Genomic DNA, 23,475 nt, shown 5'->3' with positions numbered 1-23,475 from the left:
CAAAATTGAAAAAGATGGTAGTAATAATAAAAATAAAAAATAGCTTAGTGTTTGGTCCTGCAAATTCTGAACATTTCCTGATGGGCTGCGGGAGCTCTCAGAGTTGCTTTATGGGATTAGGCCAGACTCTGCAGCTGAACTAGAACACATTTTTGTGTTAACTGCTTCTAAATGAGCTCTTAGTTTTAAGTAGTTGGCATAAATCTAATTTTAATTTACTGTTTTCATTTTCTTTTGCATTGATCCTCTTTTTGTAGAGATTCAATTGCAGACTTGGAGAAAGATGTTTTTTAAAGAGTCCAGATGGTATTTGCAATTATTTATTATCATTAGCATTCACTGTATCTGAAAACAAGACTTTTGCCAACTTAGATCAACCTCATTTGCTGCACTGTTGTTTACAATTTTTCAGTGTCCCATGTTAATACAAACTCACTTCTGGGGTGATTTCTGGGCTAGAAGAGAAAAAGAGTCTGCTATTCCCCAATAGATGTCAAATTGCCAACTTATTTTGGGAATATTGTTTGGATAGCAGTCAGTCACAGGCTTTTGATGGCTATGAGCAAGCCAGCAAGGAATATCATTACTGAGTAGCATAATCTGAAGAAAAATTAGAATAATCAAAGCAGTATAGGTATAAAAGTATTGCACTTTTCCATGTGTGAACACACAACTTTTCTTCTACTTTGCCCTTTGTAATAAATCTTTTTTTTTTTTTTAGTTGTGAGAGCAAAGGTGGCAACTTAAGTCAACTTAAGGCAGCTTAATGTTTGGAAATTTATGGCTGTGATGCATTAGAAATAAAACCACCTTCCTTTTTTCTAAACTAAAATGCCTGAATTCTTCCACTAAAATTATTCTGCCCCATATTATATATTATATCTTAGCATATTATATATGCTAAGATATATAATATGAAGTGGACTCTGTATGTTATTGGAATAAAAAAGTCCACTAATATTTTTTTCTTAAAGTTTTGGAAATATATGTATATTTTATAATATTTTAATACATTTGACTTTTTTGTATAATTGCTTTCTACAATATTTTGTGTTGATTAGCATTTGGAAGAAAGTAATACAGAGAAGGAAATAGAGGGACACCTGTTTCAATTACACCATAGCAGCAATTTCAACAATAAATCTTAATTGCAATCAGTCTTGATCAACCCACCTGTATAGCTTCCCTCATTTACAAGGAGGAGGGATAATGGAGAAAAAAAGAAAAATGTGCAAAGAAAAAGAGAGGAAAACCCCCCCAGAACACTAATATGGATTATGTTAAGTTGTTATACTTTATATTTTCAGATTGCTGTGCTATGTTAATTATTAGGAACAGCAGCCTGAATTTCCATGCTTTTCTCTGGGGATGCAGCGAACCCGTGTTTACTTTCAGCTGCCACAGGAGCAATTTCTCTTTAATTCAGGAGGGACTCTGCAAACAGCCATAAGGTAGAACTGATTCTACTCCTATGCCCAAGCTCAGCAGGTGAATATGCAGCAAATTCCTTTAAATGACAACTTGTCTTTCCATGTGGGATAGGAAACACACTGGAGTCAATCTCTGTGTGGGAAACCTCATGCAGGTGTGTTGGTTTTTGTAACCTTGTGTGTGTAATACTCCACAGAGATGTTCTGGGATGTTCTCTGTGGGCTTGGCAGCTGCTCACTCACGTGCCTCTCCTGTGCTGGGCTTTCTTGGAGCTTCCTTGAAGTCACCAATCAGTTTTCTTGTGTGCATTTGCATAAAGAGAGAAAACAACAGTGGGCAAACAGTCCAAATTGCTGTAGAGGATACACAGGAAACAAAACCAAATACTGCTTTTTCTCCGTACTCATCTTTCTCTCATACCCTCTGTAATGATTGCTTGGCCATAGTAAGGGACAGGATGGTGGCCAGTGATGGAGGGATTTGGACAAGACTTCTGATTTTGTGGGGATTTTGGAACGTATTTCCAGACATCCATTTCTTTTCCATATTTATTCTCATTCCCTCTGTTAATTTTTGTACTTTTTGGCTTACTTTCCTTTTTCTTATCCTCCTGAGTCTTTTCTCCCTTTTTCTTCACTGAGCATTATGCGGTTAAAAATGTGTTTTCCTTAAACTAACACACTGTTTTTCACAGTTGCGTTTTAACCAAGCCTTTTGACTCAAAACCTTAATGATTGTCTCATCCATTCTTTTTTTCTTTTGTTCCCTGAGAAAGTCTTGGTTTTATTTGTGCTTATTTCCTCCTGTCTGTTGTGAGTGGCTTGTTCTGTTTCACGGCTTCACCTTCTTTCACGGTCTCGACCTCCGTTCGCCTTCGTCGCTTTTGCATTCCCCTTCCCCTCTGTGGGGTTCTGCTAATAGTGATGGACCACTGCAATTAAATTTATTCCATGTGCCACTGTTCTCCCTGACAAACTGACACTGCTCTTCTCTGATGTTCTTACCTGTTGAGTGGCATTAAGGAAAGTCAAGCGGGAGCCAGAGGTTTCAGTGAGATTCATCTGCTGGAGATGACTGAAGACATCAGCCCCTGGATGCTTTAAGATCTCTCTAAAGCTGGTTGTGAGCATGGGAAAAAAGATCCGTGATGCTGTGATGAGATGAAGACATTCAAGATGGTTATGAGAAATTTCTCCTGTTGTAATTTGATTGTTATTGAGTTTAAATGTACCATTTTCAGTAGCTGATGAGATGCCTAGGCCAGGATGCTGCCAGCAGACAGCTTTCTCTGAATGCATTTGCTCTTAGCAAACTGGCATACAGTCAATAGGAATTCCTCTGGATTTACTGCTGCCTGTTGACATCTCACTCTGTTACAGGCAAGTATTTAATCAAAGTTTATTGTCATTCTTTTCTGAGATTTAAGTGGCACATAAAATTTTACGATACGTATAGTATTTTAGATGACAGCTTCATTATTTCCAGTGAATAATTTGGAATGCTACAAGGAGAAATATTGATGGCAAACTGGTAATTGTCATTAAAAATGCAGCATTTTTGCAGCAGTCTTGTGCAAAAAATAAATTTTCTGAACTTCTATGTAGCAATGCAGAACAGTCTGAAATGTAATTCCTTTGCCTTGAGCCTTTTCCCATCATGGGGGTCACTCGAGGCTCCACACATGTGAAAACCTGAAATCTTCAAAGTAACTTTGCAGTTTTTCCTTCTAAAAAATGAGCATGGTATACTATTGAATGTCAAAAGGAGAATACTTGGTTTGTTATTGAGTTGATCTTTCCATTCCTGCTGCCTGATGGGATTTGTATTTTTGCTGCCTTAATTGTGTCCTGTCTAGTGGACGTTCCCTTTTTCCTGAGCCAGAGGAGGAATGTCTTTGGCAGGAGTAATTAAAAACTGTGTCACAGGAGGTGGGTGTACGACAGGTCACTGGGAAGAATGAGACTAATGCACCAGAGCTGCAAGGCAGTATGTAAAATAGATAGATGCAGTTTAATATGGGACTGATTCCAAATGCAACTTTCCTGTTGGTTCAGTGCCTTGACGTGGAGCGTGTTATTCAGGACCATGGGAGTGGCTTCTCCTTCTGGAATGGAAAAGGCAATGAGAAAAAAATTGAGTTGCTGGAAATGAGACCAAGCTCTTTAATTCAAGGGGAGGGTTAGGTCATTCCTTATTTTGTGTCTGCTGTTGGGAAGAATTTAGTTTGCTTTTAGGTGAATTAAAAATTCTACTCAGAATGGTACTTCTCCACGTAGCTTCTCTGTTGCCTTGTTAAAGAATTCAAATGAGGGACTGGTACATTAGGTAATGAGCAACTTTGTTAGCCAATATATTTGCAAAAATGCCATGCTTGTCTTCTCTTTTGTAATTATTACCTCCTGACTTGGAAGAATATGGATTAAATCTTTCCTATAAAAGGCTATCTGGTGAGTATATCTTGAGTATTTAGCTTTATAATCACTAAACTATTCAAGTACAGGGCAATCAGTTTAAAAAATGCCATTAGAGTTGTTCAGGATGTTTGCAATAAAACATTTTGAATAGAAAACTGTAGCATTTTTCTTAACTATAGCTTCTTTTAGGAAAGCAAACATTTAGCAAGGCTGAGAACAATTTGTGCTTAAGGCATGAAATAAAGAGCATGTGAGAGGGATCACTTTGGCTGCTGGGATGCTGAGGGTGCTGTTTCAATTATTCCACCTCAGGCAGTTCAGAAGTTGTGCCTCACAGGTGATGGCAGGTAGTTATGTTCTTGCTCTCAACCAGCTGCTGACCAACATCTTCAGGTCCTTCTCCATCAGGCTGCTTCCAACCACTCTATCCAGCCTGCCCAGATCCCTCTGCAGAGCCTTCCTACCATCCAGCAGATCAGCACTCCCCCCCACTTGGTGTCAGACTTACTGGGGTGCACTCAATCCCCTTGTCCAGGTTATCAATCAGGACTGACCCCAGTACCAAGCCCTGGGACACCCCACTGGTGACTGGCCTCAGGTGGATGTAATTCCATTCCCCACCACTGCCTGGGCCTGGATGTCCAGCCAGTTTTTTACCCATTGCATAGTGCATCCATCCAAGCCATGAGCAGCCAGTTTCTCCAGGAGAATGCTGTGGGGAGTGGTGTCAAAAACTTTGATAAAGTCCAGTTAGACACATCCACAACCATTCCCTCATCCAATAGGTCGGTCACCTTGTCATAGAATGAGGTCAGTTTAGTCAAGTAGGACCTGCTTTTCGTAAAACCACTCTGGCTGGGGATGATTCCCCTGCTTGTCCTGTACATGCTGTGTGATGGCACTCAAGATGATCTGCTCCATGACTTTCCCTGGTACGAAGGTCAGGCTGCAGGTTTAAAGATCCCTGGATCCTCCTCCAGCCCTTTTTGTAGCTGAGTGTCACATTTGCTGACCTCTGGTTACCTGGTACTTTCCCAGATAGCCAGAACTTCTGGTAAATGATGGAGAGTGTCTAATGAGCCCTTTTGCCAGCTCCCTCAGTACATTTGGGTTGATCCCATCCAGCCCCATAGAACGGACTTGTGTGTAAAGATTGTACAAATATCTGGAAAGATTATTCAGCATATCTGAGATAAGAATTACACCTTCAAGGTACGGGGTGGACAGTTTGGAAGCTCTGGAGAATTTAATATTCCCTGTAAATCTGTGACAATGTATAAAGCACACTTCAGCTTTATCCTGTACTAGTGTTTTTCATGGAAAATGAAATATTATTGCCTCCCTTTGTAGTATGCAGTAGTTTTCTGAGAATTCTCAGCCAGGCGACTGGTGCAGGAGAACATTCCCCTTCTGCAGTAATAGAAGGCAGTAATTAAACCTGAACACAGAGAGTGGAGCTATAAAGTAAATCAAAGTGAGTGTTGAATTGTACCTCCATGCACCTGGTGGTAAACTCTTAATAACAAAACGCAAGGCTTCCTTTCCTTGCTGAGGAACTGTGAATTGCAGCCTCTGTTTGCAGTGTTGCTGTTGCTGTCCCCCGCTGTAAATCCAGCATGAAAAGGAGTCACAGAGGGAAGAAGGTGAAAGTGTGTTTTGCTCCTTTGCTTCCCTTCCCCACAGGGTGGTTACTCCAAAATATGTGGCACCTGGAGGAAGCCACCCCAAAGGGGACCTATCTTTTGAATGGAGTGGCTTGGGTTTTGTCAAGTCAGATTAGATCAATGGAGAGGCTCTCCTGGCTTTCAACAAGTAGGTTTTTCTCTGATTCTTACATCTGTAGCACAGTCTGGTGGAAAAATTGGGTTGAATTCAGAATCTGGTGAACTTCATGGTGCTCTCTTTGCATAAAGTCCTGATGCAACAGAGATAACCTGCGTTATGGATGGAGGGGTGGGGGGCCTGCTTGAAGTGCCAGTGTCCCTTTTCCATCCCTTCTGGTTCAGAAGCCTGTTACTGACTGTCCACGTGCTTCCCTGTCAGTGTCAGTGATGGGAGAAGAAGACAGATGTTTCACCCCACTTCACCAAAGCATATATAATCTCTTGATGCTACTGTACCATTGACTCCAGAAATCACGCCTGCCCAGGATGCCCTCCTGTTATCTGCTGCTGTACAGACAAGCTGTCAAAACGTTAGCAGGGATTTTGACGCTGAAGTGACTCGGGAAGACAGCTGGAATAAGGCTTACAGGTTTATTTGGTGTTTTTACATTGTTTTTCTCTGAAGATGGTTCTCAGTATTATGTGAACATCAAAAGCAGCAGTGCTGATCTGGGCTAGTCAAAGGGAATGAGGGATTGAGCTTGTTTTGCAGGGGTGCCAGTTGCAGTTCTGAGGGATGGGGGCCGTGTGCAGGGAGTATAGTGCAGAGACTGGGCATATCCAGCCTTTCCTGGTGAGCAGAGGTGTGTACAAAGGAAAGGGAGTATAAAAATAAAGTATTTTTAACCATATCTTGCAGTCTGATTGCCTGCTGGATCCGACGCTCCTTCTCATAATACGCTTGAAAAGTTTTATTTGTGCCTCGAGGGCAATGAGCCTGTCTTCATTTAGGAATGCAACTGCAGATAATACCACCCTGCTGCTGACAGCTTTATGTGCTCACAGCCTGCCTCTCTTATTTACTCACTTGTATATGTGGGGCCAGCAGTTTTCTACCCTCCCACTTATAATTGCATCCTGGGCCGCCTTGTTCCGGAGCCTGTTCCTGTAGTGTGAGGTGAAAGAGCCAGTTGTTGCCATTATAAATTTAATTTTATTTTTTCTTACATATAGTTGAGCCTGAATAGTCATTATGGTTTTTTTTCCCTAGGTTCCTAATTAAAGAAACCTCAAAGGAGAGCTTTGTAACTATTATGAGGGCAAAAGAGGAGGTAACGTTTGGTGTGACCTTGTTGTTTATAAACAGGTGGAGTTGAGCTTCCAGAAATTTCATATATATAGCTGAAAATTCATGAGGATACAGAAATACTAAGCAATAGAACAAAGTCAATCATGACTGTTCATCGCTTAAAATATATTTGTAAGATATTAGATGTAATTCAGTACTGAAAGTTATATTTTATGAACTTTTTGTGAATTATGATGTCCTCGTAAATTCTACGTAATTACTAAAATTTCTGGACTTTTTCCATATTATTTTAAAAAATAAAAGTGTATTTTATTATTTTATTTTCCTTTTTAAAAATAGTAGTTCTCTGTTGTATTCCACATGACATTCCTCATATGCTTTCTTTTGCTGCTCATTCTGCCAGTGGTTGTTTTGGTTGATAGGTTTTTCTCCACCAGTCCCCAGTGTCCTACCTTCTTGTTGAAAGGGCTTTTGTAAAGATGCTTCTCATCAGGAGGTGTGCTTTGGTCCAGGTCCCTTGGCTCATCTCCGACAGAAAGTATTTCTCCCTTGGATGTGGGTGATCCAACTGATTCATAATTTTGTATCTCCTAGGTTTTGGGTGAGAAGCAAGAGTCAGAAATAAGAGTGGTTCGTTCTGGTGAGGTTGCAGGGGAAGGACAAAAACATCTATCAGATACTTCTCTGATCTACAGGAAAAAGAAATCTGACTTCTTTGGGTACCTGCATGATTTATATTGTGGAAAATAGGTTCTGTAGGTAGAGATTGCTAGAAAATACAGGGCAACTGTCGTTATTTCTGATTGAATTCTGCGAATCTGTGAATGATCTCATTCCTTTTGCTTGCCTGCTTCATGAAGTGGACTGCAGCCAAGATGTCACACACCAACCTTGAAACACGTTTCTTTCTTCTTTGCTTTTCTGAGTAAATATTTAAGTTAGTTGTTCAAGTACTACCCTTTCAAGCCTGAAGCCTAACCACATTCTCTTTTGTAGTATATTCCTCCATGGCCAGGCGAGTGTTTGACATAAAGTTAGTCTGTTTGATGCAGCCTGTGGATATTGAACCAAGCCGTGCCTCTCTCCATATGTCTTTTTCCGTTTACTCCAGGTGAAGAAGTGCCACATCACCTCTGCTCAGAGCTGCCCCATCCTGAGGTTGTGGCTTGTGAAATCCCTTGTGCCGTGGACTGTGTCATCAGCGAGTGGTCCCCGTGGTCTCCCTGTTCCCACTCGTGCTCCAGTAAAAACGCGGAGGGCACTCAAAGCAGGAGCAGGTCCATCTTGGCCCTTCCAGCTGAGGGTAAGTGGTGAACACTTTTGGATTAACCACTGTTGCTTTGATGAATTGACTTGCATTCCTCAGCCAAACTGTGTTTAGATCAGAGCTGGTCCCAGTTCCACAGCAATGAGGAATAATAGTTAATGCTTGTCCGTGCATCATACCTGGGGTGTAAGAGATCTTTATGGGCTGGAGTTAATGTGTCACTTAGAGAAATTCTGTCACAGTTCAGAGTTATTTACTTCAGCCTCTGAATTGCTGTCTATTGAGGGCCAGTCTGGGTGTGAATTTGTTTTGGGAGAGCTGCATCCTCTGCCAATAAAATTGCTGCGTGACACAGACTCATCCTGTGAGTGTCTTTATCTAGGAATATTGTAGTAATAATTTAAAAACAGTGAGCTGTGAAAAATGAGGAAGTGGAAAAGGGCCTCTTACGTTATTTTATTAATGCAGACCTATTGACCTTGTTTTTCTGTTGTAGCAAGTAAATAGCTATTGATGAATATACGTGATTTCCTCTGGATCTTCATGGACACATCTTGTATCTGGTTTTTTGCATATTAACATCAGTGATACAGCTATTTACACAAACTATTTTCTGTTAGAACTTTAGTCTTCTAGCTACAGTTACACATATGGTAATTAATTTATGTGTTGGTTTCACCCAGGATTTGAAAGGTCTTGAATCAAGTGCATAAAAATTCATAAAATGTGAAGAGCTCCAACAGACTAAAGCCTTGTTGACACAAAATACCTGCTATTGCCAGAACTATGTGCGGTTAATGCAGCAACAAAACACTTCCAGATGCAAATCTAGTTTAGGACAAGCTCTGTTAAGTGCTATTTTGCAAATTGTCAGTAAAGCCACCTGCTGTTTCTGGGACAGTGTAAGGACTTGATCTTGCAACCCTTACTCATGTGAAAGGTCTATATTCACATAAACATCCTTATAAGCACTTGTTAAGAAAATTTGGACTTTTCAGGATGAAAATAATTGTTAATTGAATGATAATAACTACTACTAAACCAGTCTGTGAGCTAGAGAATAATTAAAACGAAAAATACAGTTGGCTTCACATTTTCCGTGGAAGCAATGAAATGCAAATAACAGATAAACTCGGAATTATGACAGTGAAATTGTGAAGAAGTGAATTCTGGAAGTACAGAAGCACAGTAATCTCAACCTGCAAGACACTAAACTAAAAATGTCTTACTTTTAACTGAATGCTTTAAATGTCTCAGGAAGGAATAATTAACTGTTAAAATCAAACACCCCGACTTTTTCTGTGCATCTTTAGCAATGGGTGTGATGGTTTGCTATGCAGAGTCACACGTCTGTGTAGAGACAGTGACTGAAATTTTGGAGAGTGAAAGTGGATTTAATGCCATTATCACTGCAATAGTGAGGCAGTGTTAAGTTACCTGCTTTCTCTACCTCTTTCATACCCAGCTCAGAGCTGGGCCACCAACTCTACAAATCTCTGGTACCTTTGCAAGGGCCATTTCATTTGTCCTCTGTCAGTGGAGGCAGTGTTGGCTGTGGCTCTGATGTCTGAGGACTTCTGGACACCATCTCACAGGCTGACTTCACTTCAAACTCTTGGGTCAGCTTCTCCAAGCCTTTCACCAGCTCCCAGAACATGATAACCAGGAAGCTGTTGATGAAACTAGACGGACTTTATTTTACTTGATTTAAAGCAGGTTTTCAAAGATAATTAATTATGCAGCAAACTTCTGAAAGTTGGTACAAGAGGAGATTGTGGAGCAGGCATTCTCAGCAGGTGTAAAATGAGGTAGAGGAACTGATGAACATCATGTCCATAAAAAGTCTGTAAATGGCTACTGGAATGGCCAGGCAGAGGAGTCCTGTCCTGCTTTCCTTGTGCAAAAGTTGTCAATGAACTGCAGAAAATGGCCAGGTTTTTTTGCTTTCTATGAAGAGTATCTCCTCTTGTGGTGTTGCAGGCACAATGCCAGGTTGGATGGACCTTGTGGTATTTCTTATTAAATTAAAACTACCTCGTTACTATTCTCTGTTGTTTAGGAGAGCTTCCTTAACATGAGTATTTTTGAAAAAAAGGCACCTCATTTTTTCCCCTGGGAAGTTAAAAATTTAAGTTAGATATTTTCTTTTGATTTTTATTTTTTTCCCTAATGCACCAAACATTTTACCATTTGCTTGCTATGCCTTTTTTTTTTTTTTAAACTTGTGCTCACAAACACACAAGAACAGTAGTTGGTCTGCATTTTTCCTACCAAGTCAAAATCTTCAGGAAATAAGTTACCTGGGGCATTTTCTACTCCTTCATCATACTAAACATTTCTGAGACTGAACACTGGGTGGAACAGTCCATTTTCATGAAAAGATAAATTGTAATGTGACATGATTATCCAAATCAGCATGTCAAGTAATTTTTCTCTCTCTTCCCTTTCTCACTGCTATTCATTGTGGCTGCTTGGGGTCATACCTTATTTCGGGAAGGTCAGTCCTGCAAGGCAATAGGCATCCCTTTGAGGAGCTATATACCTTCATCTCCTGCTCATTTTAGTAGGGTGTAAAGGTGCTCTGAACCTCCTGATATCTGGCCCCACTCTTCAGTTCTTTCAAAATCTGCAGCACTTTGGCAATGTCCCAGGTTGCCAGATTCTCCCTCCTGGAAGAGAATGATTTCCATTTTAGTAATTTTTACTTCTTTCTTCCAAAAATGGCAATGCTTACTGTTAAATTTCACTGCATTACTCCATAGCTTTTGAGCTACAAATATCTCCTGCTTTTATGGGATAAATTCAGGCTGCTGGCTGCTACTTTCTGGGGAGGCTGTTCAAACTCGTGTACTTTGTGGATTTATCACCAGTTGCTGACAAAGTACAGCAGCTTAGCAAAATCTTTGGACACGCATTTGAAGGATGGTACTTCAGAAAAGTAAAGGCTTCATACTCAAAACCTGTCTTTCAAGTTTCCCCTCCTTGATTTTCAGATGAGGGTATCATTTGATGCGTTCCTCTGTCATTACTGTTCAGCATCTCAACAGCTCCAATCTTTAAGGCAACACGTGAATAGAGTCCAAATATGAGACAGAGACCTTCCTCCTTGGGAAATTAGCAAGGAGAATGAACATAAAAATAATGCTTAATTTGTCTTAAAACCTAATTGCATGTTTGCTGAGTGATACTGGCATTTAAGTTGAATTAACTTGGCTGTGTGTAGGAGTTATCAATAAGGTAGCTCAGAAATATTCTTTGCCTATTTCTGTTTCCATTATGCATTGGAATACAATTTTATGCAAGGCTAGTTTAATGGGGAAACAATATTTTAGAAGGTTGTTATTGCAGCCATAAAGGTCAACAGCTTTCTTTAAGCTTTATTTATTTATTTTAATGGGAAAAAAAGAGAAGATATTAGACAAACCTGACATTTTTGTTTATCTTTCCTTGTCTTCCTTTTACCATGTGCCATAAGATAAAATATGGTGTTCTCTTGACCCTTTCCAGGTGGAAAAGCCTGTCCTCCTGACCGAGCCCTGCAGGAACACCGTGCCTGTAACAATCATCCATGTGTGCATTTCTTCTGGGAAACGTCTCCCTGGAGCTCCTGCTCTGAAGACGTGCTGGTGACCGCGCTCAACTCCACCATCAGCTGGAGTGGAGAGGCCACTTGTGGAGTGGGAATACAGACAAGGAAAGTCTTCTGCATGAAGAGCAGTTCTGGCCAGGTCACACCTAAAAGGTATTTAAAGGAGGGCTATTAGTGATTATTTATACAACACATGACAGGTAAAGGCATTTTCAGCGTATGGAATCTGCGGCGTTGAAAATAATTTTCTTTCAGGACTAATTCTCCAGGTGCTACTCCATCACTACTAGGAAAGAGGTCCTAATATATAACAAAACCAAATAGCTACCCCCTTTTTAGCTTTCCATGTAAATCCAAACCAAATGTGTGCTTTTAGCAGTGGAGAGTTTTTTGCTGTAGCTCCTCTGTTATTCTAATTTACGGTTTTCTGCAAATACTTTTCCTGCAGGACAGGTGTGAGGAAAATGTAAAGTGCATCTGAATGTAACGTTCATCAATACGTTATTAGCAGTGCTCTAATAAAACAGAAAAAGTAAATAGATTTTGCATTATATTTGCACCCCAATGAGGCAGAACCATATGTGTGATTTATATTGTTCATTTGGTATATATAGCTTCTATAATGTGATAACAACGCAACAACAAAATTGTATGTTCTGCAGTACAAATATCCTGAATTTTGCTTTGCTTTACTAAATGAGGAAAATAAGTAGCACAGATGTTTTCCCTTGTATAGGAAAATCAAGACCTTGCTAATTATTTTTGCACCATTAATGAGTCTAGAGACTTACAACCGAGTTTCATTTCTTACTGTAGCTCTCAAAACAATCCTATTTGTATAAGCAGACTGTGTTGATTTCAGTAAAGTTAATTAAAATTCTTGAGGTTAATGAGATTAATTAAATAAAAGGAAAGAAATCTAGTATTCATTTAGATCTTGAATCCACTGATATGCTCTGACTTTACCTAATTAGACATATTGTTTATAGAGCTATATAATGTCTAAAATAGTTGTTTGCCCCCTCCACTTGTGAGATGGTGTGAGGAGAAATGGAACCGAAGGGGGTAAGTAAACACTTAAGTAGCAGAATCATGACTTTCAAATTTTTTTCTTTCCTCTAGTAGGGATTAGTGGGATATTCCTCTTCGAAATGGGATCATTTTGGGTTGCATTCATTGCTAAGTATTTTTGAGTGATTTTTTTTTTAAATGGAAACCATTAAAAAATAAAAAAGAATAATTTCTTTCCTGTTCACCTACTTGATATGCAAGATCTACCTGATCTCAGAAAATTGTCCCTTTTACACTTTTTGAGTTTTTATAGATTAACTAATTAATATAATTAACTTATGTATTAACTGTGTCTGAAATTTTTATTAAAATATGTGTGACGTTTTTCATTTAAGAGTTAAAAATGAATGAAGAAATTCACAGAGCTCTTCTTACTGTACTGTGTTGTACAACTTTTAACATAACAATCAAGGCCTCAATTAAAGATCACTTGAAGCTATTTTTGTGCTTCCTAGGGTTTGAGAGTGAAGGAATATCACATCAGTCCTTAGAGCCAGTTGCAAGTGGTTTGAAAGCTGTTGCATGTTGTGCTAAAAGAAGGTTACTTTATAAACATAACTACTCAGTTTCTTTGGTAATAAATATGTCTGTTTTGCTCCAGTGAGCTTTGTATTTTTGTTGTCATAGACAAAGCTACCTTTGTCCTGTAGTCATCAAGCTGAGCTCCACAATTTTTAAAACATCTATTTTTTTTTTCACCCTTGAAATGTACTAAATTGCTATGGGAGAGCAAAGGAGAAGAAAAATGAGTTGTGCTGTGACCAGGAGGGATATCTTTGGCATGGCACTATGCTCACTATGCCCTGTGAAAGTCTTGAGAAGAAGGTCTTTCTCCATAGTTTTAATTTTTTATTACATTTTGTCTTTGCGTTCGCATCAATAGATGTCCAGAGTCCATCCGACCTGAGGCCGTGCGGCCGTGTGTCCTCCCCTGCAAGAAGGACTGTGTTGTTACACCTTTCAGTGAGTGGACTCCCTGCCCAACAGCGTGTCAGCCTGGTAAGCCTTTAAGAGGTCAATATTTGGGGAAAATTAGAGAATTGGCCTAGAAACATGTGGTAGTTGTAGTTCACACCAGTCTAATAATTTTTAGGGCATTCATGTGCATGAGGTTTGGACGTGAGGTCTTCGGTTGACTTTGAGTTGACGCTGATCTTGTGCAAGTGGGACCCTCATGAACAGATTTGGAGATGTAGATTCTCTCTGCCTGGACTAAATTCCTTCTGGGTTTCTGCCTTCAAAATCAGGACTCCAAGGTCCCAGTGTTATATGACTATGCATGGAATTGCTTCATTATATGAGGTGTTTTTCTTTTGACCAACCTAGGTGTACGTACGAGGTTGTGCAAGTAACTCCCGTGCTTTGTGGTTTTTCAAGGACCTTACATTTCTTTGATCTAGTTGGCTGGGACAAGAAATGTTCAGCAAGGTTTCTTTATAATGATCTAGTGTTGGGTTCTGTGACAAATTTATGTGTTTCATTAATTGTTCAGATGAAAGTCTTCTCAGTTATCAGAATATTTCATTATTGTTGGTAGTTTCCTTGCCCTTCAGAGATTCTCAGTGGATGCTGTAGCATAGTCCTTGTTAGATTTTACAGGAAAATGAGTTGCTTTCTAAAACAGTGAATCCTGTTTTAATTAGCAATTTATTTTTAGACTTTAAATGAGCTGCCTATGAAGAAGTTGAATAAATTACCTGGTAAATTACTTTGTTTATTAAATAATAGTCTACAATTAAAATGAGACGAAATTAATTATTTAACCTCCTTGGCAGCGTTATCATTTTAATATAATTCTAAATTAAAACTTCTTAGATGGGGGAGTTTGCTTTTTGCTAAATCTGTTACTGATATGGCTGCATTGCAAGATTTTTTTTTTTTTTTAATTTGCATTGCACAATTAAAACCTCAGCCCGATAATGAAATTTCAAAGCCACTATACATACGTGAGTTGTGAGGGGTGTTGTTTTTTTTATAGAAAAGTTGTATTTAATGAAAGCAAAATACAGATGGTGAATTACTAAGCAGATCAAGCAGGAACAGGTATTGCCTGGCAGATTTAAAATTAATTGTGTACCAGCATAAGATTAGAACTTAGACAAACATGTAAACACTAAATCAGGTTTACACAGAACTTTACCAGTTGAGCTGTTTGTGGTTTATCTGAGAAAATACATCCCATTTTACTATCTAACAATAAAAAAGCTGACATTTTCCCTACATTTAAATGTCATCAGACAACCGTCTGTCTTCTGGCAAAAGATTCTCCCCTACCTCAGAAGAGGAGACAGCAATGAACTCGGGGCAGCAACAGATGGACGGACAGCATAATTCACCAAAGAAGTGCCATTGAATCCAAGCACCTGTTGGGGAGGCAGGAACAGGGAGGTTGTTGCAAGTTATTGATTCTCTGCCATTTCAGATACTTAAAGGTGACAACTGTCTACTGCAGTCTCCTATAATGTTATCTGTTTTAATTGGTCTTTGAGGATGGATCGAAACAACAATCAAAGAATCAATAGGGTGGCTTCAGAGTATGAGTTGGTCTGAATGAGCAGCATGTAGATTTTCCTCTGTCATCTGCTTTAGGGTGGCAAAGGTGGCCTGGAGAGGTAACTGCTTTCAGCATGGATGAGGTGCTCTCTGGTCTGTCAGCACAGATTTAAAACAGAGAGATTAACAAGAAAAGCAAAAAACTAACAATAAATAATGTTTTTCATCTTCCTCCTGAAAATAGATGGTACCTGTAAGTACCTCTCCTCTTCTGAGCGTTGGTTCTCCAGGAGGAAGGTTAGAAATTTCACAGTTGCTTAATTCTCTAAGCAAGCTTACATGAAATGTTGGGTAGTAACTGTCCTATTTCTTTCCCCATGCCTTAAATCAGATTTGAAATGAGATGGGGTAAAAGTGGATAAAATGCATGGTGTGCCATGATAAGAAATTCCAATGACTTGTGCCTTGTGTCAGACAGTCCACAATCTGCCATTTCAGTCCTCGTAGACAAACACTCAGCCAGAGTTGGTCAAAGTTGAAGTCTTACCCCTTCAAAAGCTCTTATCTGTACAGAAGTACTGGAGAGAGTTCTGATGTTAGTGACTAAATTCTCAGAATCCTGTGAAAATCTGTCCATATCTGTGTGTGCAGAGCCTTGTGCTGACCGGACCCTGCCTTTCCATGTGGTCAGGAGCAGAGTCTGGAGCTGGATGTTTCCTGGAGAAGCTGGAGCAGATATAGCACATGTTACAGGAGTGAACAAGGATTTTGTCCCTCACCTGAGAATGGCCGTGCACCTCTCTGAGCACTGGGCAGGAGTGAAACACAGAGGAACGAGAGATGCAAGATCCAGGGGGGAATGAGAAGAATGGATTGGTAAAAGGAGTTGAATGGCTCTGTGTGAAAGGGAGGAGAATGGAGGCTGATGGCAGAGGGAGGTGGAGAAGGCACCCTTGAAATTCTCAAACATCATTATCTGAGTTGCAGAGTCAAGGACATAAAAGTTAAGATGGTCCTAGAGATCTTGAGGCTTGACTTTCTTTTTTTAGGAGGGCAAACAGTCGTAGCCATGCTGAAAATCAGCTGAAGCTCAGCCGTATAAGGACAGTCCTACACTATGCTAATACTCTGGAAAAATCAGGCTATAGCAATTCTAAATGAAATATAAAAATTATGCTCATTAACATTTGTGAGGAACACTATAGAAAAGCCAGTGAGGAAATTCAATTTTGAAAATGGGGTTTGAGTAACGTGCAATAAATGTTGAGGATAATTTAGTTTCTCGAGGTGGAGAAAATTACTGTGGGAAGCTCATTTAGATTTGGTGCTGATTAATAGGAAGGAAATGGCTAAGATTCTAATGGTGGTAGATAATTTGAATGAAAATCGTCACAAAGTGATAGAGTTCATGATTCTTAGAGGGAAGGATGGCAATATCAGCAAGACATTAAAAAAAAAAAAGACTTCAACACACTGCAAGGATTGGTAGCTGTACCTCTTGGGAACATTTTCTATGCAGGCAGGAGTACAGAAGATCTGGAAGCTGCCAAGAAAGCCTCTACAAAGAACTGAAGCCCTACTGGACTGTAATTTCTATCCTTAAACTGTGCTAAGAGCAAGCCAGTAGCACAGGAGAACGAGACCTGTGTATATGACTTGCAAGTTCAGACTTCAAAAAATGAAGAGAAACCGTCACACACAGCTAGAGAAGCCCTTTCTTATCTTATCATCAGAGTTGTTCACAATCTTGTATCCTTTTGGATTGTCAAATTGTTTCACAAAGATTAGAAAGAAGAAATTGAGAATGCAAACTAAGCTAGTGGATATTAGATAACAAGAATTACATAAAGGGATTGATAGTAAAGGGAAACTGAATGAAATATATGTCCACGACTTTCTGAGAAATGAGGGAAACACAACAAGGGGAATGTGCAATTCCTGCTGTTGTTTCTTGTCTGCAGCCAGAAGAATGGACTAAAGAGTAAGTATTTCCACTGAGTACATATTCCTGTGTCAGTGGGGCTGTGTGAATAAGAAGGAAGAAATAAAATAAAGCCAGAGCATTTAGTGTCTGTCTTCTGGGTGAGAAACTGTTAAGTCTTAAGGAATTAACTAAATTTCAGTAGTACCAAGACAAACCAAAGCCAGCACTCTCTCTCTCACCCCCACCTCCTCAAAAAGAAAGGTCAAGAAAACTGTAGATTACTCTTCCTCACTTCATTATGTGAAAAGCCACGAGAACAAGTTATTATTCAAGATATAAACATTTAAAGAATCAGATTCAGTAGGGATTTATTGAGAACAAATTGTGCCCAATGAATTTAATCTTTTTTTTTTTTGACAGTGTAGCTGCTCTAATTAAGGGAAGTGGTAGATTTTAACACATTAAACTTTTATCAGGAAACTGAGGAATGGTGCCTTGAATTAAATCTCTCTTAAATGGGTACTCAGCTGCTTGAAAAATCTTGCAGTGGTTATCACTGTGAAAACAGTCTGTCTCTGTCTCCTTTCCTGTCTGCCATTGCTTATTGATACACACTGATAAAATCCTGTGAACTGTCTTTCCAGGCTGAAGAGTCCCAGCTTTCCTGATCTCTTCTTGTGTGTCAGATGCTTCAGTCCCTAAACAATCCCTGTGGCTGCTCACTGGACTCACTCCAGTGTGCCCATATCTTTTTGCTGCTGGGGAGCCCAGAACTGGGTGCAGCACCCAGTTTCTCACCAGGGCTGAGCAGAGGGGAAGGATCACCTCCCTCATGGATGATTCTCTTCCTAATGCAACCCAGGATGCTGTGGCTCTTCTTTACTGCAAGGGCACATTGCTGCCTCATGGTCACCTTATCCATCAGGACTCCCATGTCCTCTTCAAAGCTGCTTTCAGTCAGTTAGCTGATAGATGTCCTCTGTTTGGGATCAAACTGGAACATGAGCTGAGTCCTCCTGGCCCCAATTCCCTGTGATATTTTTCTTAACAGCTTGTGTGCTTGAATAATAACACCAGTAGATGGTGCAGAGCTGAAAGAGGTAGCAAACATAGTAGACAGTATTTTGAGTTATATTGGAATAATTGAGAAAATTCTCAAAATGTGGCTTGGGAAGTAAAAACTGATTGCACAAAGACAGAATGGGAAGTGAAAACATCACTACTGCCTCAGGCACCTCTGGAGATACAATGGACTACAAAATGCCTGAAAGTCAACAATTTGAAAAGCTAAAACTCATCCTGGGCCCGTCAAACTCATGGTCAAGTTGTTTGTGACACACCAAAGGTGTCATTGTGCTTTGCCCTGGTGAGGCTACAGTTGGGATTCCTTGGGCACAGTGTGGAAAGAAAGAGAGCAGTGAGAGGTAATTGAGAAGGACTTACGAAGAACTGTGTTTGGTTAGTTTAGAGAGTGGAAGACTTAAGAGTAGATACAAACCCTTGCAATTTCATGAAGGTTGTGCATCAGGTGACAGGGATAAACTGTTTCTTTCATGCAGTGGACAGAAGATAAAACAAGTTTAGCTTAATTTACAGGAGTGATGACTTGGACTAGATTTTAAGAAAAGGCTCTTTGTGAGGCTTTACAGGCACTGAATCAGGCATCTGAAAGACTGTAGGAAGCTGTAGAGCTGCCTCAGGTAGTGGTTGTGAAAGAAGCCGGAGAGGGATCACTCTGGATGTGCTTATCCTGTCCTAGGGCAGCAGCCATGGTGAGCAGCCTCAAGGCAGGCCCAAAGTTCCTTTGCAGTGATCTCACAGTGATGGCACATGTGCCAGTGGAGGCTTTCATTTAAAGCCAGCATTTTTATTGGACTCGTACTTTGTGTTCATTGTGTGACTTTTTCTAAGTTTTCCTTCTACTGTAATGCATTGTAGTCCTGCTGCTGCAGCTTTGCCCTTATCCTGAGCTGGAAAAGTAATGCTTATGATGGGCTAATTGGCACACTGCTTTCCTCTTTTGGACAAATCTGATGAAGTCCACTATTTCAAGATGTTTACCTGGTGTGGCATCCTTTATGGAGTTCTGCTGAGATACTCTTTTAGTTTTCTAGCATCTGTTTTTGAAGTATGAATACGGTACCCAAAGAAGTACTAATGCCACAGACAGTGGTTAAAACAGCTCTCAGTTTGTACTTACCACCTGCACAGCCAAGGATTGTGTTCGGTTTGGCTGTAGAGATACACAGATAAACCTTGTCCTTGTCTTTCCTACCACATTCTGTTCTGTGGATTTTGTGAACTGTGTTTCTAGATGGATTGATCTTGCATCAGCTCGGGTTGAGCAGAGAGTTAGCCTCTCTTGGTTGCAATGGTTTCCCTATCAGGAAGTTATCATCTGTAATTTCTAGAGCCATAAAGATGAATTACTGTTAGCAGCCTGAGACCACAAAGATGTGTTTTCAGAAAAAAATCCATTAGGACAGTTTGTTTCTTTGGCTTTTATTCTTTTCTCTCCTTAAGGTATTCATTTTCTTATTTATTTATTTTCTTCTTTGATTTGATGTTCTGTTAAATAGACATTTTTTGATGCATCTCTTAGGCTGTTGATTTATCAACCTTTCATGTGCTGTTTTGCTGAACTCCTGGTAGCTTTAAAGCAAGTAAAGGTAGCTTTTGATCCAATGTACCATTCCTTCCCTGCTTGGATAGAGCCAGAGTGCTCGCAGTTTCAAAATATAAATGGAACACAAAGCATGTTTATTACCAAGTCAGCTAGATCACTTACTTGGGGTACCAACTGTGTCTGGAAGGCAACTTTTTTGTTTGTTTTACAGGCAATGCCACTGCAGTTAAGCAGTCTCGGTACAGGATTGTTGTCCAGGATTCTGCCAACGGGGGACAGGCATGCCCAGACACCTTGTATGAGGAAAGAGAATGTGAAGATGTTCCCATCTGTCCAGTGTATAGGTAAAAACTGTCAGTTTGGATCCAGCCTCTGATGGGTGTCCACTTCTCCAGAAACGACTTTTGTGCCATTGTCCTGCACAATTTTCACCAGAAAATAACGCAATACTGGAAAATGCAGAGTTAAAACAAATAATGGACCTTGCAAAATGTTTAAAAGTAGAGTTCAAACTGGGGATTTCAGCAGATCTGGCATCATCAGAACAAGCAGCAATAGACACAACTCCTAAAAATGGCAACCTCAGGGTACGATGTGTGTAAGGAAGCTGTTACTGGCAACTCCCCCCTCACTGTATCTAAAAATAAATGGGAGCTGTTTTGGGCCACAAGCCCTCAACTGCCTTAATCATGATTGTATGCTTATTGCAGAAACTCTTCTTTTCCCCCGGTCCTCTCACACCGGTGAATAATACGCACTTAAAAAAATACTGATTAGACAAACAGTACAATAGGGCAATTACTCACCTCTCCTCATTAAAATTCTGTGGCCCATCTGTTTTAATGCAATATTAGTAAATAGAGAAACATTGTACCTTTGCATATAAATCTCCAGCCCACACATCCCATAGGAGATGGTCTGGGAGTGGAGCGGGGAGCTGGAGGTGCTGCCAGGCAGGTTCTCACCACTCCACTGTGCCATGGAAAGCTGCTTCCTGGTGTTCTTGGCTGGCACATGCGCGAGCACAGGAAGCAGGCTGGGAACACCATCAGTTGCATGAGAACAGGCTGGCAGGAGGAGAGCCGGATTTCAAAGCCCACTGGAGATACTTTCTGTGTATTTTGTGTAACTTTGAACCATGCCCTGCAAAAATGAGAAAGGAGAATGTTGTTGGAGGAGGATGTGGCTTTCTGGAAGGCTTATTTCAAGAGGAATTGCAGCTTTTTAACTTGTTTTTCCTTAAGTCTCTGTAGCAAATCGTCATTAGTAACTGAGGTTTTTTGCCTGGACATGTTTTCTAGTTTTAGCCACTTACCTGTTCACCTTTTCCTGTTGCAGGTGGAAGACCCACCGCTGGAGTCCCTGTGTGCTGGTGCCAGACTCAGTGAGACAGGGTGTGCCAGGACAGACTGAGGCGTGTGGACATGGTTTGCAGTCACGGGGTGAGCTTCCTCCATCCAGCCTCTGAGTATTTATGGTGCTGGAGTGTGGCATTTAAGTAGGGTCTTTACTCTTTTACAGTAGATAATTTGGAAACTTACTGAAATACTTTATAAAATAAGAGTGTTTTGGGAAGTGGATCCATTGTAGAGTTTTTCTGTGCTGTGCATTAAAATACCACTAACACGATAGTTTGTTTGAAGTATAGGAGGAGATTTATGCTTGATGTTCAAGGACCTTCACTAACATGCTCTTCTGCCTAAAGCTGAAGCATGTGGGCTTTAAAAGAATTATCTATAGGCCTCTATGAAGTAATCCATTCATGGTGCTAAAAATGGAAAGGATAATTTCCCTATGATTTTAAATTCTACTAATGACTTGCCTGAGGCCTGATTTTCATTAAGACTGTTGGAGAAGTTCAGCATGGGTAAATGCTTTGGGCTCCTGCCCTTGGCGTAATTAAGCACTTAAAAATTACACTGATCCCATTGTCTGAACAGAATTGTTGAGAAGAGTGTCACTGTTCAGAGTATGTGATCAGAGTCTGTAGTGGTGCCCGCAGATGGCTGGAGATGTGGCTGTTATCAGTCTCCTGGGAATTCTAATGAAACCTTTAACAAAAGGTTATTTTTATTGAAAAAAAAATTGCTATACAGGTATGCTGAGGAAACTTGACATAATAATTTACTCCTTCACAAAGGTAGAAGCTATTCTTTAAAGATGAAGTGAATTTCTTATATAATCTGGAAACAAAGGAAACGAAAGAGAAGTTCTGACAGTATGTGGGATGTATCTGAAAGAAGAAATGTGTTTTAAACTAAAACTCAAATGAGTAAATATCTTTAACTAGGTTTTGACCACAAACCTTTCCACAAGGTTTTCAAATCTGTAAATTGTATTCCTCAGCCTCTGTGTGAAGGTATGGTAATCTTTATGCTCTAGTAGGTGCATGAACTTTGTATTAATGTTACTGTGACAGAATTAGAAGTATAAGAGAAGAATATCGCACTTATTTTAACTCTGTGGAGTGCCCTCCAATAATTACATAGGCTATGTGCTGTTCTGGTGTAATCATGAAAAACATCTCATACCTTGATAGGTTTAAGCAAAAATTGTTTCAGTGCCACGTTCACTTTTTGTAATTAATTGTGGCTTTTGTAACAGCTTTGGTTTTCATAATTACATGCAGTCTGCTAGGTATTATTGAAGATGAGTGGGGTCTCAGGAAAATGAGTTCTCAGATGAATCCCATGGAAGAAGGTTTTTAAAGATATTTTGTATGAACAAGGGGAGTGATCTCCATGGAGGGGGCAGCTGAAGCCAAGTTGCCAACTGACCATATTGTGTCTGAAAAAGGCGCTGCTGGATTTTCAGCAATTCTGTATTTTATCTGTAGAAGTGTTGAGTAAGGGAAACTTTGATAAGGCTGCCTTGCTACTTGAGCTCCTCAGGAGCAACTCGTGTGCTTGAGGAGGTGCTGGGAAATGTCAGGGAGCAACCAAGGGAGGTGTTTGTCATGTGCCTTGCAGGGTCTCTTCAGCTTGTAAACCTCGACACTAGAGGACTTCTGATCCTCTCATTCTTCACCATGAAGGGGGGGGGGTCTTTGGAGGTATTTTTGAAATAACATGTGAGGTGAGAGTGGGGATTTGGACTTGTTCAGCCTGGAGAAGTGCCTAGTGTGGATTTCACAGGGAAGGTGGAGCCACACTTCCCAGAGGTGCACAGTGAAATAACAGAGGATAACAGTTGTAGGCTGGAGGGAAAGGTTGCCTGGAGGGACTCTAGATTCCTTGGTGATACGGGAAACTCAGCTGAATAAGGTCTTGAGCAGCGTTTTCTAACTTTGAGGTGTGTCCTGCTTAGAGCAGGCATTGGATCTTCAGAGGTCCCTTCCATTCTAAATTGCCCTGTATGATTCTGTCAGTCTGTGGGTTTTTCCAGGGGAATCTGTGCCATCAGTGGAAGAACCCCAGGTGTTAGAACAGATGCTTTCCTGCACTATTCAGGCATCCTGCAAAGGAGCTTGCATTCGAGGTATCATCACCACTCCACACAGTAGTTGGCTTACATAATGTGCCAGTGTCTTTAGCCAGTAAGAGCTCCTTCTCCAAAGAGTATTCATATGAATTAGCTTAGTTTCTTTTTTACTGTGTAACAGCAATTACCCTTTTACCACTGAAGATAATCAGTCTGGCTGTTCCTTGGAGCATCCGTTTTTAGATTTCTTTTTTCTGTCCATACCCTGACTGTCATGTAAAAAAGAGGATTTTAGTTTTCAGTGACTGTCATATCCAACCAATTATA

At 40.2% G+C, this 23,475-nt stretch overlaps 1 protein-coding gene across 1 annotated transcript in view; it reads left to right on the top strand.

Annotated features, from left to right (window-relative positions):
- Positions 1-23,475, top strand: part of THSD7B (thrombospondin type 1 domain containing 7B) — a 264,674-nt gene that overhangs the window by 114,852 nt on the left and 126,347 nt on the right. Inside the window, exons 8-12 of the mRNA XM_029962200.1 lie at positions 7,870-8,061; positions 11,533-11,767; positions 13,569-13,684; positions 19,940-20,072; positions 21,067-21,170. Of these exons, the coding sequence (XP_029818060.1) occupies positions 7,870-8,061; positions 11,533-11,767; positions 13,569-13,684; positions 19,940-20,072; positions 21,067-21,170 (780 nt within the window). The remainder of the gene's footprint in view (positions 1-7,869; positions 8,062-11,532; positions 11,768-13,568; positions 13,685-19,939; positions 20,073-21,066; positions 21,171-23,475) is intronic.

The sequence above is a fragment of the Manacus vitellinus genome, unplaced genomic scaffold (genome assembly GCF_001715985.3).
Source record: "Manacus vitellinus isolate BGI_N305 unplaced genomic scaffold, ASM171598v3 scaffold_43_pilon, whole genome shotgun sequence".
In the NCBI taxonomy this organism is placed as follows: Eukaryota; Metazoa; Chordata; class Aves; order Passeriformes; family Pipridae; genus Manacus; species Manacus vitellinus.
This window is presented reverse-complemented; position numbering and strand designations above follow the sequence as displayed.